Below are 16,018 nucleotides of genomic sequence, written 5' to 3' on the forward strand. Positions count from 1 at the left end.
AAAGACGACACAATAGTTCAGGGAGGGTCAAAGAGTTATGAAAGTGATACAGAATGAATTTTAGCTTAGGAACCAAATATCATGAGCTGGGATGTAGGGGACAGAGAGGAAATCTAAGAGGGAAATTGGTGATGGAGAGTTTTGAAGCTAATGGTTAGGGATTATCGATTTCTGTAAGAAGTGATGGGTAAATTATTTACTTACACCAATGTCTGTCTCCCCCTCTAAAATGTAAGCTCACTGTGGGCAAGGAACGAATCTACCTACTCTGTGGCATTGTACTCTGTATTGGACTCTGTTAAGCATTTACTACAGTGCTCTCCACACAGTAAGCACGCAATAAATATTATTGATTGATTGTAGCCTTTAGGAGTTTTTAAGGTGAAGTGAGGGATTCTGAACAGTTTTAGGAAGATCACACATGGAGGTGTATAAAAGATCGGTTAAAGTGGGGTGAGCTTTGAGTGGGGAGGTAGATAAGGTAGTTGTTAAAAATAGCCCAGTGGGAGGTTATGAGGACTTGAACCAAGTGGTGTTAGGATGCAAACAAAAGGGAGGCTCTATAAAATGATATAGAATATAGGCTCAGTGAGAGCAGGGGCGATGTCTGCTATTTTTATTGTATGCTATGGTATTGTATGCTTCCAGGTACTTAGCACAGTGTACTGCGAATGAAATATTGTGTCCCTAAACAATGTTGAAAACAACTGAGACTATGCCTATCTGTTTAGATATCTCCACTCTAAAAACGCAGTAGTGTGGAAGGTTCAACAGGAGCTTACATAGAACGTGGATATATGCATGATCTATGGCTATATGGATACACATGGACACTGAAATGTGTGTAAACACATCTCGTTCCGCATAAAGACGATGCTAAGTAAGTTATACATCGGTACAAGCAACCAGGTGTCTATTTCTCAATAGAACATACTCTAAAATATAGGCATACCTGACTTTCAACCATCACCTTATGATACAGGATAAAAGCATCACATGGGTGATGTCAATATTGATGACTTAATTCCATCTCATTCTAAGGAATTATTGTCCAATAAGAGTCTCATCAAATTTAGTAGAGTGTTCTGCACACAGCATGGCATAGTGGATAGAACAGGGGCCCGCGAGTCAGAAGGTCATGGGTTCTAATCCTGGCTCCACCACTTATCTGCTATGTGACCTTGGGCAAGTCACTTTACTTCTCTGGGCCTCAGTTACCTCATCTGTAAAATGGGGATTGAGGCTGTGAGCCCCAAGTGGGACAGGGACTGTGTCCAACTCAATTTGCTTGTCTCATCCCCATTGCTTAGTACAGTGCCTGGCACATAGTAAGAGTTTAACAAATATCATTATTATTATTATAAATACGGTTGATTGATTTATGAACAGGTGGTTCAATCCAACCTAGATTCATGTTTTATTAGATTTGAAAAACCACTACCACAATCACCTAATTAATCCCATGTAAATTCATGGAAAATATACCCCAAGAAAACCCGGTCACAAAACTCCCTCCCTTCCAAGGATTATAACCCCTGTGTATCACAGGGGCATGCCTGTGGTCTTTTTCTTCCTAATTTATCTGCAATTTGCTGTGACCGGTGTTGTTTACAGTTCTGCCCCTTTCTATCACAATCTTTTCAAAGACTCAGCAACCCATCCTGATTATGCCACTCCAGACTAGTCGCTGTGACTGGTGTTGTTTACAGTTCTGCCCCTTTCTATCAAAATCTTTTCAAAGATTCTGCAACCCATACTGATCATGCCACTCCAGACTGGTCTGCCTGATGCTGTAAACATAGTAGACTGTGTTTATGTCCTTCTTCTTTTTGGTCCTTGCTTACAGTAACTGCTTGGATATTCATTCTCCTCACACATCCTTTTCACTGAAATGGTAATCATTTAAGATGACAAAGGCCTTTCATTTTCATGGAGGTAAAGAAAAATATTATTGATTTGGAAGTCCAGTTCTATATTTGATTTTGCTTGGCTGTCACTAAAAATAGGCTAAAATTAATCTTTTAAGTCAGATTTTGAGAATTCACAACTGTTGCACTTTAGGGCAATAAAAGTTGCCCAAATAAATTACTTTCATGATCTGAAATTCTCTGAAACACCTTTTTGTAATGCATGCACATTTTTCCAGAAACACGTGCTATAGGTTTCTAATTTACCTTGCAGTTCGAATATTCAAATTTAAATAAACAAAGATAATCTACATATTTTGAAGCACAATGGCTATTTTAACCTTGATTATTGTGAAATTCCATTATCATGAATGTATTACCACTAGTATCACCCAATATAATCTATACTTAAAGCACCTTGGATTGCTGATATTATTTTTCAAAATGCCACTGCTGAAAGTCAATAGACTTTTGAGAATAATAGTAATAATAAAAATAATTAGACTTTATATAGAGATTTTCATCTTCAAAGTGATTTACAAACATTAATCATAGTCCCAAGAGTATGAGACTATTCAGTAGAATCCTTCCAGGAATAACAAGAAAAATACACTAAGGCTTAATGTACTACAATCAATAGATTTGTTCGAGGCAGCAGTAATCATCCTTCAAAGGAGAATTCCAACATAGCAGAACAGTCTGTTCACATCGTTAAATTTGGATTTCTTACATGTGTGTTTCAGCTGTAGCTTACTACCCTTATTCAATAAGGCATTTCATTTTTTCCCCCTTCATACCAAGCCTTGCCTTGAACAATTTCTTAATATGAAAGAAATAACTGGAATATAAGATGAAATTGAGAAATGCAGGAAATCAGCAAGTCCCTATGAAGTTGATCTCAAGAACAAATCCTTTAAAATATTTTCATGATAGGTAGCTTCTCTTTTCTGAAACATATTCTATTTAAGTAGGAGGAGAAGACTTTGCTTTGAGGCAATGTGACCAAGTAGAAAACTTCTCAAACTCAGTATATTTGGGCAAATAATAAAATAAGATGGAATTTATTGAAGATTTATTTTATACCAATCATGAGTGTAGACAACAGACGATCAGATCGTACACACTTTCCCACCTAGGGCTCATAATCTAAGAGGAGAGATAATAGGAGTTTTAGCCCTATTTACAGTTAGGGAAACTGAGGAACAGAGAAGTTAAGTGACATGCAGGGTGAATTCTTTCCCATCATTTTATAATAGGACCAGAAATCTCAATATTGATATATAAAATATTCCATTTTATTCAGGTTTCCTATGAAGATGAGAATGAGCTGTTTTACCACAAGCTTATCTGGCACAGGAGGGAGGGGGAGTAGTAGTATCATTCTCTGGCCTAATCAAGAACGAATAGTTGCTTCTCTCTTGCTCTCCTTCCACTGAGGAAGAAGAGGAGCACACAACATTTTCCCTCCAGTCCCATTTTTTGTCTGGGTGATGGTGAACTTGATGGGTCCCGCTGAAGGTTTTTTGGGGTGGCAGGATGACACCCCAGAATCTGTAACCTGCCCACCTAAAGCAGGGTTTCTGATCATATTAGGCAGCAGAGATGCAAGGCCCCACTATTGTTGCCATGGATCAAAAGATACAAACATTTTGGGAACATGAAATTCTAACAATGCTCTCCCCTTATTGAACAGTGTTTCTTAGGACTACATGTGCCAGAATTACTTGAAACATACTAGCCCCTCCTCATCCCCCCCCCGCCACTTCCTGAGGCAGGACTCTGCAAAGAGCAGCCACTGAACTTGATAATACTGACACTCTTAGAGCATATCTGATTCCAGTTGGCGATACCCTTCTGCCTTGATATTTGACCTTTGTTCTCTACCTACCACTTTTAAAATGGGATTTTTGTAAAATCCAACTCTCCTTGCTCCCACCCTTCCCTTCATCTTACCCTCTAGAGAGAGGAATAAACCATCTGTCAGAAGCTGGCAAGGTTCATTAGCTCATGACAGGCTTTGGTTGCAAGTCAGAAACTAGAGCAATTCCTGGGATCAGCTGGAAGCCTTCCCACTGTGACCCAACAAGCAGGATCCAATTGACCATTTTTGAATCAGTCTGGACTCTGTGGTTCAAATAGCACCATAATCACTGCTGTTCACCAGTATTTAATGTGTCACAACTGTGAACCCATTTGGGCTTGCACTTACCTGCAAAAGAATCATGTCCAGTCACATGAATAGGATATAGGAGCAAAAATCTTTTGTTAATTTACAGTCCCCACGAGCCTCCTTGTGATTCTCTCCCTTCCATGTTTCCTTTCCTGTACTTTGTTGCAACGCTATAGGTGTTTTGCCCATTTGCTCTTCTTCTGCTGATCTCTGGATTAAATATCATCAGAATTGCTATGCTTCCACCCCAGTTAGTTCCTTGCTGTAATGGAAGGAGCTGGAAATGAGTTGCAAATCAGGAAGATACACTAACAGGTTCATGTATCTAGGGTACCATTTATTAGCATTAGAAATGTATTAAAGCCAACATAGCTCATTCTAAGTGAAATTACCAAGAAACGATATTTTCCTCAAACTCTTGTTTGTAACACTATTACAATAAAGATATCCTAAAAGGTTTGAAGACATTAATTCTCCAAGGCCCTTACTCTCCCAGGGAGTGACTTCAGCACTCTGGAAAACTTGCTAAGAATTTCAAAATTGGCCTAAGAGATTGACATATTCTTATAATTAAAAAAAACACAACTTTTGAAATCATGGATGTTCAGGTTTCTTAGCTTTTGAGAATTACAAGGATGTAAGCCTAAAAACTAGGAAATTTGTCATGATGAAAAATATGGACAATATGGAACACTGGTGTGTTTTCTCCGGTTGCCTTCTTTTCATTCTAACAGGTGGAAAGAAACAGTTCCACTTCTAGGATTTATTTTTTCAAATCACAAGACATTTGTGCCAGAATTATCATGTCACTTAAAAAGCAGTTTGAGAAGAAAATTTCCCTTCCCAATTGTGATGTCTACTTGTCATATTTTGACCTGATTTAAAGGTATCTGTAAAATGATAAACTCAGGATGGCTTTAACTAAGTAAAAAATCCACAAAATGTATATAATTTTTTAAAATTTCATTGCAAAGTGTGGCTAACCTTATTCATATCGAAGTAAAAGGAATAGTGTTTCGATAGTACTGAACATCACAAGTACTGTTATAGCAAACTTACTATCACCACAACTGGGTCAAAGCCTAGTTGTGGTTTTTTTTTTATACAATCAATACAGATTTGAAAGTTACTTGAAATTATAATCACCATAATTACAATCACACGACCATATTTTGGCACCATTTAAATTCATGAATTTACATATCTTTGCAAATTCCAAATTATTTTTTAACGAACTACATGGTATTAATGTACAACTTGATTTTATCCAAATAAGTCTTTATAAAGATTGATTGAGATTGATGAGTAGAGATCTTCTGTACAGAATAATATGTTTTCCAAAGTCCAAGACTGTGCATGATTTCTCTTATCACAGAGCAGAGAAAAGAGCAAGACTATCTAAAATCACAATAAAAACAGGCAGTAAATTGTCTCTTCTTTCTGAAGCTTGTATTCCTCTGGAACTTAAACCTGCAGAAATATAAACATAAAAGTATGTTCATTTTGCTAAATTGTCTTATTAAAATACTGACAAATAAGGATAATAATGATATTTCTTACATCTGGTTGACATTCTCATATACATATTATGAGTCCTTATTAACTACAATTTCACAAGAATTGTGAAATTCAAGTTTCCAATTGTCTAACTAAATTGATTTTTTTTTAATAAAACCTGGACTTTGCTAAGGGAAAAATGTAAAAATTGGTATATTTTGAGGCAGCTAAAGAGAAAACTTAATAACTGGATAATAATAATTGTGGCATTTGTTAAATGTTTACTGTGTGCCGGGTACTATATTAAGCACTGTGGTGGATACCAGCAAATTGGGTTGGACTCAGTCCCTGTCTCATATGGGGCTTCCATTATCAATCCCTATTTTACAGATGAAGGTAACTGAGGAACAGAGAAGACAAGTGACTTGCCCAAGATTACACAGCAGACAAGTGATGGAGCCAGGATTAGAACCTACAACCTTTTGACTCCCAGGCCCATGCTCTATCCACTATGCCATGCTGGTTAATATAAGCGTTTAGTACAGTGCTCTGCACACAGTAAATGTTCAATAAATACGATTAAATGAATGAAGATTAGGTAAATCCCTTTATTTAAACATAAACTGTTGTTTCTTTGACAGATAAATTTATAGTCCCAGTGGATGGTGAATATGTAAGTGATATGTGAAAGACCAACTATTAAACCCCGTTTAGCTTCAATGTACATTACTGCATTTATTATGGTGGCCATAGAAGTTACTATAATTAAATCCTGCAAATACACAATAGTTGACCTATGAATATATTCTTCTTTGGATCAACAGACCGCACTTTGGGGTCAGCCTCTTGGGACCTCAGTTCAGTCAAGGCTCTAAGATATTTTTGCCCCTTTCTGGGACACTATCTGACCCAACAGGCAAAAGGGAATCATTGCTGTTGCACAGGAGTGACCCTATCCAGAATGTTAGTGCACCCAGGTGTGTGTATATGTGTGTGTGTGTGTGTGTGTGTGTGTGTGTGTGCGCGCATGTGTGAACGTTAATTTCCTAAGAATTCCCCATGTGTTACCTGCCTCTATACTTCCATTCTCCCATTCCTGCATAGTCCTAAGCACTTAGTTCAGTGCTCTGCACATAGCAATCGATAAATAGCACTAATTGACAGAAATGTGATATTACATCTAGGTTCTTCTCTTTGCTCCCCCAGCTTCTAATTGTAGCCATTTTCTGTCCATCATTTCAACAAGGGAGGAGTTATGTTTCTATTGAAATGTAAATCACATCAACAAAACTTACTTGACATTTTAGGGATCCTAATTTCCTCACTACTGCTGCCATCCCCACCATCACTGACTGTTTTTATTTCTACCAAATAATCTTCTTCAAATGGCACCAGGAGCTCAGCCGATGTATTATTTGTTTCCAAAACATGAGTTTTGCTTTGCCTGTTTTGCCTGTACAAAATCTAAACGAAATAGAGGATAAAGTCAACATCTCACTTGTACACTTAATGTATCACGAGTCTGTATTTCACATTGAAATTTAGCCAATGTTTCTGGAAGTGAAGAAATGTTGGCCAATATTATTTGAAATGAACTACCTATTGGATTTGTAATTTTATATTTTTAGGGCTTATAAACACTATTATACTGTTTTAAGTGGTTAAAACATTGCACAAAGAATGACAGAGGCTATTGATTTCCCTGCCTAAAGATGCCACCTCTCAGCACTGAGAGAAATAGAAACTATGCCCTCAAACTTACTGTATTTTTGTTGAATCCTTTTCTTACATTCATGATTAGTATTCTGGTGGAGCCAAGAGGTACTGAAACAGTATTACTGGGCATACCTAACTAATGCCACTCCTTATAATTATTATTAATTACTATTTTTCCACCATGGCCTGTTCATTTGCAAAGGAGTCACACATACAGACTGACAGAAGAAGATTCTTCTGATAACCCACTCTTCATGTTTTAGTTGCTTCATATAAATACTTCAGGCAGCAAGAAAGAAAATATTTGTGACTGAGTCGGTAGAGGGGAAAAAGAGAATAATGCTATTTTTCCCTCAGACACAAAATCTCTTTCCATTCTACAATTTCTACTCCTTTGGTATAATAACTAAAATGATAAGAAAATCATTCTACTTACTTTGTAACCTAACACTTCTGACTCATTCTCCATGGTTTTGACATGTTCCCAGTTTAAGCACAATTTTGAGTTTGTCAGTTTCCAGGCAATATTTGCTGGGGGTTGGCTGGGGGCTTTGAAAAAAGAATCACAAGATCCAACTAAGAATCCATTGGCGAATGACCCATACATACCAAATGTAAAAATAAGTAAAGGCAGATTCACATTAGAAGTTAAAATGCTTTTAATTTCATTATAAAAGAACAAAGGCTTTTTGACGTTCTGAAAATATGCAAAATCTGTCAGATTGTAAACTCCTTCAGGGTATGGATTAGTGTCTACTGTACACACCAAACTGCTCAGTACAGTGCTCTAAAAATGGGAAATGCTCAATAAATACCCATTGATTGATTCATCTGCTGTGGTTCCATTCCTAGTCAGTGCATTTTAACCCCTCAATTTATCTTAGTGTCACTCTCCTCCCTGCAATTCTTTTGGCTTCACATTGTGCCTACTTTTCCTCTAAGTGCATTGACCTGCCTAGATGGAACTTAGGAAAGCTAGACTTCCTTGGGAAGGGGAACCTATTTAAGTCTGAAAAGGAAATTTTAGGTGAGATTCCCCTTACGGAAGACAGCAATTTCAATCTACTGCTGAATCCTGCTGGTCCTTCTTGAACAACATCTCCTGGATCCACATTCGTCTCTACCCAAATAGCAACCCTCTAGTTCATATTCAGGTAATATCATGTCTAGACTAGACTGGTTTCAAGGCTCTCCATCAACTCAGCCCACTTTACATATCTGCTCTATTCATCTGCTACCCTCCAACATGCTCTCTTCATTCTTTCCAAGATAAACTTTATTTTTTATTATTATTATGGCATTTATTAAGTGCTTACTCTATGCTTAGTACTGGGGTAGATATAAAATTATAAGATTGGACACATTCCCTATCCCTCACAGGGCTCACAGTCTATCTCATTCCCATTTTTCAGAGGAGGAAATTGAGGCCCTAGGTTTCCTCATCTGTAAAAGGGGAATGATACCTATTCTCCCTCCCTGCTTAGACTGTGAGCCCTACATGGGATAGGGACTGTGTCTGATCTGATTATCTTATATCTACATCAGTGCTTGGCACATAAGTAAGCAGTTAATGAATAGCACAATTACTATAATCATAGTTAATACTGATATAGGGAATGTGTGTCACTTGATTGCTTTATACTTCCTAAGCACTTATGTCTGTGTCCCCCTCTAGGCTGTAAGCTCCTTGGGAATGTGTCTACCTACTCTGGTGCACTGTACTTTCCCAGGCACTTAGTACAGTGCTCTGCACACAGTTAAGCACTCAATAAATTCATTCAATAGTATTTATTGAGCGTTTACTATGTGCAGAGCACTGTACTAAGCGCTTGGAATATACAAATCGGTAACAGATATAAACAGTCCCTGCCCTTTGACGGGCTTATAGTCTAATTGGGGGAGACAGACAAAAACAATAGCAATAAATAGAATCAAGGTGATGTACATCTCATTAACAAAATAAATAGGGTAATGAAAATATATTCATTCAATCATTCAATAGTATTTATTGAGCACTTACTATGTGCAGAGCACTGTACTAAGCGCTTGGAATGAACAAGTCGGCAACAGATAGAGACAGTCCCTGCCATTTGACGGGCTTACAGTCTAATCGGGGGAGACGGACAGACGAGAACAATGGCAATAAATAGAGTGAAGGGGAAGAACATCTTGTAAAAACAATGGCAACTAAATAGAATCAAGGCGATGTACAATTCATTAACAAAATAAATAGGGTAATGGAAATATATACAGTTGAGCGGACAAGTACAGTGCTGAGGGGATGGGAAGGGAGAGGGGGAGGAGCAGAGGGAAAGGGGGAAAAGAGGGTTTAGCTGCGGAGAGGTGAAGGGGGGGTGGTAGAGGGAATAGAGGGAGAAGAGGAGCTCAGTCTGGGAAGGCCTCTTGGAGGAGGTGAGTTTTAAGTAGGGTTTTGAAGAGGGGAAGAGAATCAGTGTGGCGGAGGTGAGGAGGGAAGGCATTCCAGGACCGCGGGAGGACGTGGCCCAGGGGTCGACGGCAGGATAGGTGAGACCGAGGGACGGTGAGGAGGTGGGCGGCAGAGGAGCGGAGCATGCGGGGTGGGCGGTAGAAAGAGAGAAGGGAGGAGAGGTAGGAAGGGGCAAGGTGATGTAGAGCCTTGAAGCCTAGAGTGAGGAGTTTTAGTTTGGAGCGGAGGTTGATAGGCAACCACTGGAGGTGTTTAAGAAGGGGAGTGACATGCCCAGATCGTTTCTGCAGGAAGATTCATTCATTCAATAGTATTTATTGAGCGCTTACTATGTGCAGAGCACTGTACTAAGCGCTTGGGATGAACAAGTCGGCAACAGGTAGAGACGGTCCCTGCCGTTTGACGGGCTTACAGTCTAATCAGGGGAGATGGACAGACAAGAACAATGGCACTAAACAGCGTCAAGGGGAAGAACATCTCGTAAAAACAATGGCAACTAAATAGAATCAAGGTGATGTACAATTCATTAACAAAATAAATAGGGTAACGAAAATATACACAGTTGAGCGGACAAGTACAGTGCTGTGGGAATGGGAAGGGAGAGGTGGAGGAGCAGAGGGAAAAGGGGAAAATGAGGCTTTAGCTGCGGAGAGGTAAAGGGGGGATGGCAGAGGGAGTAGAGGGGGACGAGGAGCTCAGTCTGGGAACGCCTCTTGGAGGAGGTGATTTTTAAGTAGGGTTTTGAAGAGGGAAAGAGAATCGGTTTGGCGGAGGTGAGGAGGGAGGGCGTTCCGGGACCGCGGGAGGACGTGACCCAGGGGTCGACGGCGGGATAGGCGAGACCGAGGGACGGTGAGGAGGTGGGCGGCAGAGGAGCGGAGCGTGCGGGGTGGGCGGTAGAAAGAGAGAAGGGAGGAGAGGTAGGAAGGGGCAAGGTGATGGAGAGCCTTGAAGCCTAGAGTGAGGAGTTTTTGTTTGGAGCGGAGGGAGCCGGGCAGCGGAGTGAAGAATAGACTGGAGCGGGGTGAGAGAGGAGGAAGGGAGGTCAGAGAGAAGGCTGACACAGTAGTCTAGCCGGGATATAACGAGAGCCTGTAGCCGTAAGGTAGCCGTTTGGGTGGAGAGGAAAGGGCGGATCTTGGCGATATTGTAAAGGTGAAACCAGCAGGTCTTGGTGACGGATCGGATGTGTGGGGTGAACGAGAGAGACGAGTCAAGGATGACACCGAGATTGCGGGCCTGAGAGACGGGAAGGATGGTCGTGCCATCCACGGTGATAAAGAAGTCTGGGAGAGGACCGGGTTTGGGAGGGAAGATGAGGAGCTCAGTCTTGCTCATGTTGAGTTTTAGGTGGCGGGCCAACATCCAGGTGGAGACGTCCTGGAGGCAGGAGGAGATGCGAGCCTGAAGGGAGGGGGAGAGGACAGGGGCGGAGATGTAGATCTGCGTGTCATCTGTGTAGAGATGGTAGTCAAAGCCATGAGAGCGAATGAATTCACCGAGGGAGTGAGTGTAAATGGAGAACAGAAGAGGGCCAAGAACTGACCCTTGAGGAACTCCAACAGTTAAAGGATGGGAGGGGGAGGAGGAGCCAGCGAAGGAGACCGAGAATGACCGGCCAGAGAGGTAAGAGGAGAACCAGGAGAGGACGGAGTCCGTGAAGCCAAGGTGAGATAAGGTATGGAGGAGGAGGGGATGGTCGACAGTGTCAAAGGCAGCAGAGAGGTCAAGGAGGATCAGAATGGAGTAGGAGCCATTGGATTTGGCAAGAAGGAGGTCATGGGTTACCTTAGAGAGAGCAGTCTCGGTAGAGTGGAGGGGACGGAAGCCAGATTGGAGGGGGTCTAGGAGAGAATGGGAGTTAAGGAAATCTAGGCATCGATTGTAGACGACTCGTTCTAGGATTTTGGAAAGGAAGGGTAGTAGGGAGATAGGACGATAACTGGAGGGGGAAGTGGGGTCAAGAGCGGGTTTTTTAAGGATGGGGGAGACGTGGGCATGTTTGAAGGCAGCGGGGAAGGAGCCATTGGAGATTGAGTGGTTAAAAATAGAAGTTAAGGAAGGGAGGAGGGCAGGGACGATGGTTTTAATAAGGTGAGAGGGAATGGGGTCCGAGGCGCAGGTGGAGGGGGTGGCACCTGCGAGGAGGGAGGAGATCTCCTCTGAGGATATTGCAGGGAAGGATGGGAAAGTAGGGGAGAGGGTTGGTGGGGGGGAGGGGAGAGGCGGAGGGGTGACTTTGGGGAGCTCAGACCTGATTGTGTTGATTTTCGTGAGGAAATAGGTGGCCAGATCATACAGTTGAGATGAGTACAGTGCTGAGGGGATGGGAAGGGAGATGGGGAGGAGCAGAGGGAAAGGGGGAAAAGAGGGCTTAGCTGAGGGGAGGTGAAGTGGGGGGTAGAAAGGGAGCAGAGGGAACAGAGGGAAAAGGGGGAGCTCAGTCTGGGAAGGCCTCTTGGAGGAGGTGAGCTCTAATAAATACCACTGATTGATATTATCAATTGAGCACAAAGTCCATAAATAAGAGTAAGAGAGAAGACAAAGAGAGTACCATAGCAGTAGGTATATGCACACTTTCCTGACTTGATACTTTCAAGATTTTGTCAGGGTCAGAACACAGTGATTATCCCCTAGTGGAAATCTGCAATTGATGGTGGATTCAACTGCTCTAAGGGCAATTCACACAGTTCATATGAACTGGGTCCCACACCTCCACCATTCCTTTATGGCAGAATGTCAGGAAATCCTGTGACTGCAGTCAGATGATCTAAAATTTTGTCATTTTAGGAGGGGACAGAGAAGGACCAGAGGGATGGGGAGGAACAGTAAAGAGAGGAGGAGAAAGGGAAGTTCATTCATTCATTCATTCAATCATATTTATTGAGCGCTTACTGTGTGTGCAAAGCACAGTACTAAATGCTTGGGAGAGTACAATACAATAATAAACAGAGTGGGAGACCAAAAGGACAATATAGAGATACGGTCAGGGGGAGACACCACCACTGGAGACACTGTGGTCTGTCATCATCTGCCTCCCTACCTGCTGTCTGCCACCGCCAGTGGTGGTGGTAGCAGTGGGAAGCTCCTGGAGCACAGCTGTGGACTGCTCAGCAGTGCAGCTGCTGCCAGAAATACCTGAAGGTTTCAGGTAAAGCACTGCCGTGACATAGTAGCCCTGCCGGAAACTGCTGGGAAGTTATCATTCTCTCCACTCCTCTGCTTTCCTCCAGCTGGTCAGTTGCCACCACATCACCCTTAAGGTCCCATTTTTTGGCTGGGTGATGCTGAACCTAATGGCACCCCAAATCCATTCCCGGCCCACCTAAAGCAGGCTATCTGATCACATCAGACAGTGGAGATGCAGGCAGGCCCTCGCTATTGCTGCCATCAACCTAGTACTTTATATTATGTCAACAGTAGCATTATTTACAGTGTTGGACTCCACTAACATTACTATCAACTGAGACAAACATTTTGGGGACATGAAATCCTAGCAATGCTCTCCCCTCATTGAACAGTTTTCCTAGGACTACATGTGCCAGAATTACTTGAAGCAAAGAAGCCCCTCCTCAACCCATCTCACTTCCTGCAGAATCTTCCCAAAGATGACCCTGTTCATGGTACATTCCTGGGAGCAAATCGAAATGGTCTAAATGCACAAACCCTGATTCATATCATCTCTGTCTTCCTCATGCCGGCTGACACTTTAACTCTCCATACTTAGTGCCAAAGTGAATCATTTTGCTGCACTGCGAGGAAAGCTAAAACCCCAACTTGGATATACTAAAGTTTCAGCCAGAGCGGAGAGGACACAGAAGAAAATAAATTGAGGTTTTGTGCATTTTGACAATTTTGATTTGGGCCCCAGTATACACCATGTGAAGGGTGAGGATTTAGAATATTTGATTATTTTTCTTTGTCATGTGAGAAAATGGTCAAATCAAAAGACAATGTAATAGTCAAGCTGGGATATAAAATGTGGTGACCTATAGGGCTCTTTCCTATTCGCTTTGAAATATAGGACATTAAATCATAACAAACCTTAAACCCATTCCTTTCCCAAAGTTTGAATTAAATTTGAATTTCATAAAGGTGAAAGTACATTGAAATCTATAATTTTAACTTATATTAAGATAGTGAGACTAGATCCTGCATAGCTAATACTCCTCAATCATCATCATCATCATCATCAGTATTTATTGCAAGCCTACTATGAATGAGTTATCAGTTGGTTAACTCAGAAACTGGGTTCCAGCTGACCCTAAAGCACAAAACTACAATGATGCCCCCAGCCTTCAATCACTGGCATCTAATAGATGATCTCATTGTATGACCATGACATCCTGTCATACATTCTATTAAAGAAACATCCATGCTTTCTGAAAATTGTCATGACATTAGCAGACTGAGGCCAGTAGACTGAGGTTGACCTGGCATTGCCATGGCAACATCATCCTAGCCACCGATGAAATAGCTCAATATGCCAACTTTGACTCTACCCTGCACCGTAACCTAGCCAACAGAATGGATCAGACCATTTACTCATTTTCCTATTCCAACATATTCTTGAGATTGTACTGTCAGTATTCAAGTGTTGGTGAATGTTTTTGACTTTGCCAAGAGAGACCACCAAGATGGGTTCGATGAAAATGAGAGCAAGGCCAAGCATCTGCTGGAAGACACACATAATCGAACATTATGGATAAGTGATCATTACTGCTGCGGTAAAAGAAGTGACCAAGCAGAACACTAAGAGGCTGCTACAAATCTGACTATCTAATGTGGTAGCAGTGTGAACCCTCCACCACTCCCCTTATTACCAACCCCTGGGGCCTAAAACACAGGACAGAAATTGCCCCGTGCCCATCAGCCCCTGCTCCAGGGCAGGAAGCTCTCAAGAGGCAGCAGAGTCTTCCACTGCTCCACTTACTCCTATTAGGGTACTACACAGAGGAGAAAAGCTGTCTCCCATCACCATGCCATCAGAATTTCCACCAACTCCTGCTCCATCTTGGGAAGGACTCAAACAGTAACAGCAGTGTGAGGCCTTCTCAACTTTTAGAATGTTGGGAAGACCATCCCTGTAGCTGCAACTGTGATTTCTCTATTGGTATGAGCTGTTGAAGTGTCTGCAATCCTGCTGCTCCTATCCTATTTATCCCCATCCTTATCTTTCAAATTTTTGTTTCACCTTTATGTCTGTGGCCAATGTTTTCTCCCTTTATTCTTAGACTGTGTGAGTCCCTTAGGAGCTAGGGACCATGTCTATGCCTCATCTGTGCAATTTCTTTCCCAGGACCTAATACGGAGTTTTGCTCACTACTACTAATCAATCAATTGTACTTATTGAGCACTTACTGTGTGCAGAACACTGTACTAAGTGCTTGGGAGAGTACAATATAACTATATAACAGACAAAAACCTCTGTCCACAATGAGCTTACAGTCAAGGTGGTGGATGGAGAAAGCTGACCACAAGAGCAGCAAGAAGGTTTTCAAAGAACTTTGTGTAGTCTATGGACCTACTGGTGCTAATCCCTTTTTAAATGTCAACAAGTCTCAATTGTCCAAAGATCTTGGCTATGACTAAAAGTAATCTGGAACACTTTCCTACAAATAACCTTCCCTACTACTGTCAGTGAGTCATGGATAAAGTAACAATAGCATGTATATATATATGTATAAAACTACTTGAAAAGTTCCACCTGTGCTGCCTGAGACTGATAACCATGATAGAATGGCAAGATCTCATCCCAAACACTGGGGTCCTGCAACGTTGTGGGATTCTAGGCATCGAAACAGTAATAACCAGCATCAATGATACAGTATGGACAGTGTTGTATTGAAGTCAGAGGTAGCTGGAAAAAATGGTACAAAGAAGTACCGAAGGCCAACCTAAAAATATGCTCCCGTGACACCAGTGCTTGGGACCTTTGTGTCTCAGAGGACATTGTGGCCTTCTAGATTTTATATTTCTTTCTTCTATTTATGCATCATTAGTCAGTGTAATGACAAAACAAAACAATTTGACCCCTGGGATGGGCTACCACCATGTTCTTCTCCTCATTTCTTTCCTGTCCTATCTCATCCCCATGTCACTGGCAACACTTGTAGAACAAGAAAGAGGCATCAGGATTAAGAATTTAAAAAGAGAAAAGAAGACCAAGTGGATCTACTTATGGGCATGAGACTGATCCATCAGTGGCAAATGGGAGCATTTCCTAATGACTTCCCCACCATATGAAAGTTCTGCTTTAATAATAATCCTAACAATGAT

At 41.6% G+C, this 16,018-nt stretch overlaps 1 protein-coding gene across 1 annotated transcript in view; it reads right to left on the minus strand.

Annotated features, from left to right (window-relative positions):
- Window positions 1-4,393: 4,393 nt before the first annotated feature.
- The window catches only part of CNTN6 (contactin 6), a 361,761-nt gene continuing 350,136 nt past the window's right edge, over window positions 4,394-16,018 (minus strand). Inside the window, exons 21-23 of the mRNA XM_029049898.2 lie at window positions 7,727-7,839; window positions 6,870-7,038; window positions 4,394-5,547 (exon numbers count right to left, since the gene is read on the minus strand). Coding sequence (XP_028905731.1) covers window positions 5,447-5,547; window positions 6,870-7,038; window positions 7,727-7,839 — 383 coding nt within the window. The 3' untranslated portion in view covers window positions 4,394-5,446. The remainder of the gene's footprint in view (window positions 5,548-6,869; window positions 7,039-7,726; window positions 7,840-16,018) is intronic.

This window comes from Ornithorhynchus anatinus, chromosome X1, assembly GCF_004115215.2.
Source record: "Ornithorhynchus anatinus isolate Pmale09 chromosome X1, mOrnAna1.pri.v4, whole genome shotgun sequence".
Classification (NCBI taxonomy): domain Eukaryota; kingdom Metazoa; phylum Chordata; class Mammalia; order Monotremata; family Ornithorhynchidae; genus Ornithorhynchus; species Ornithorhynchus anatinus.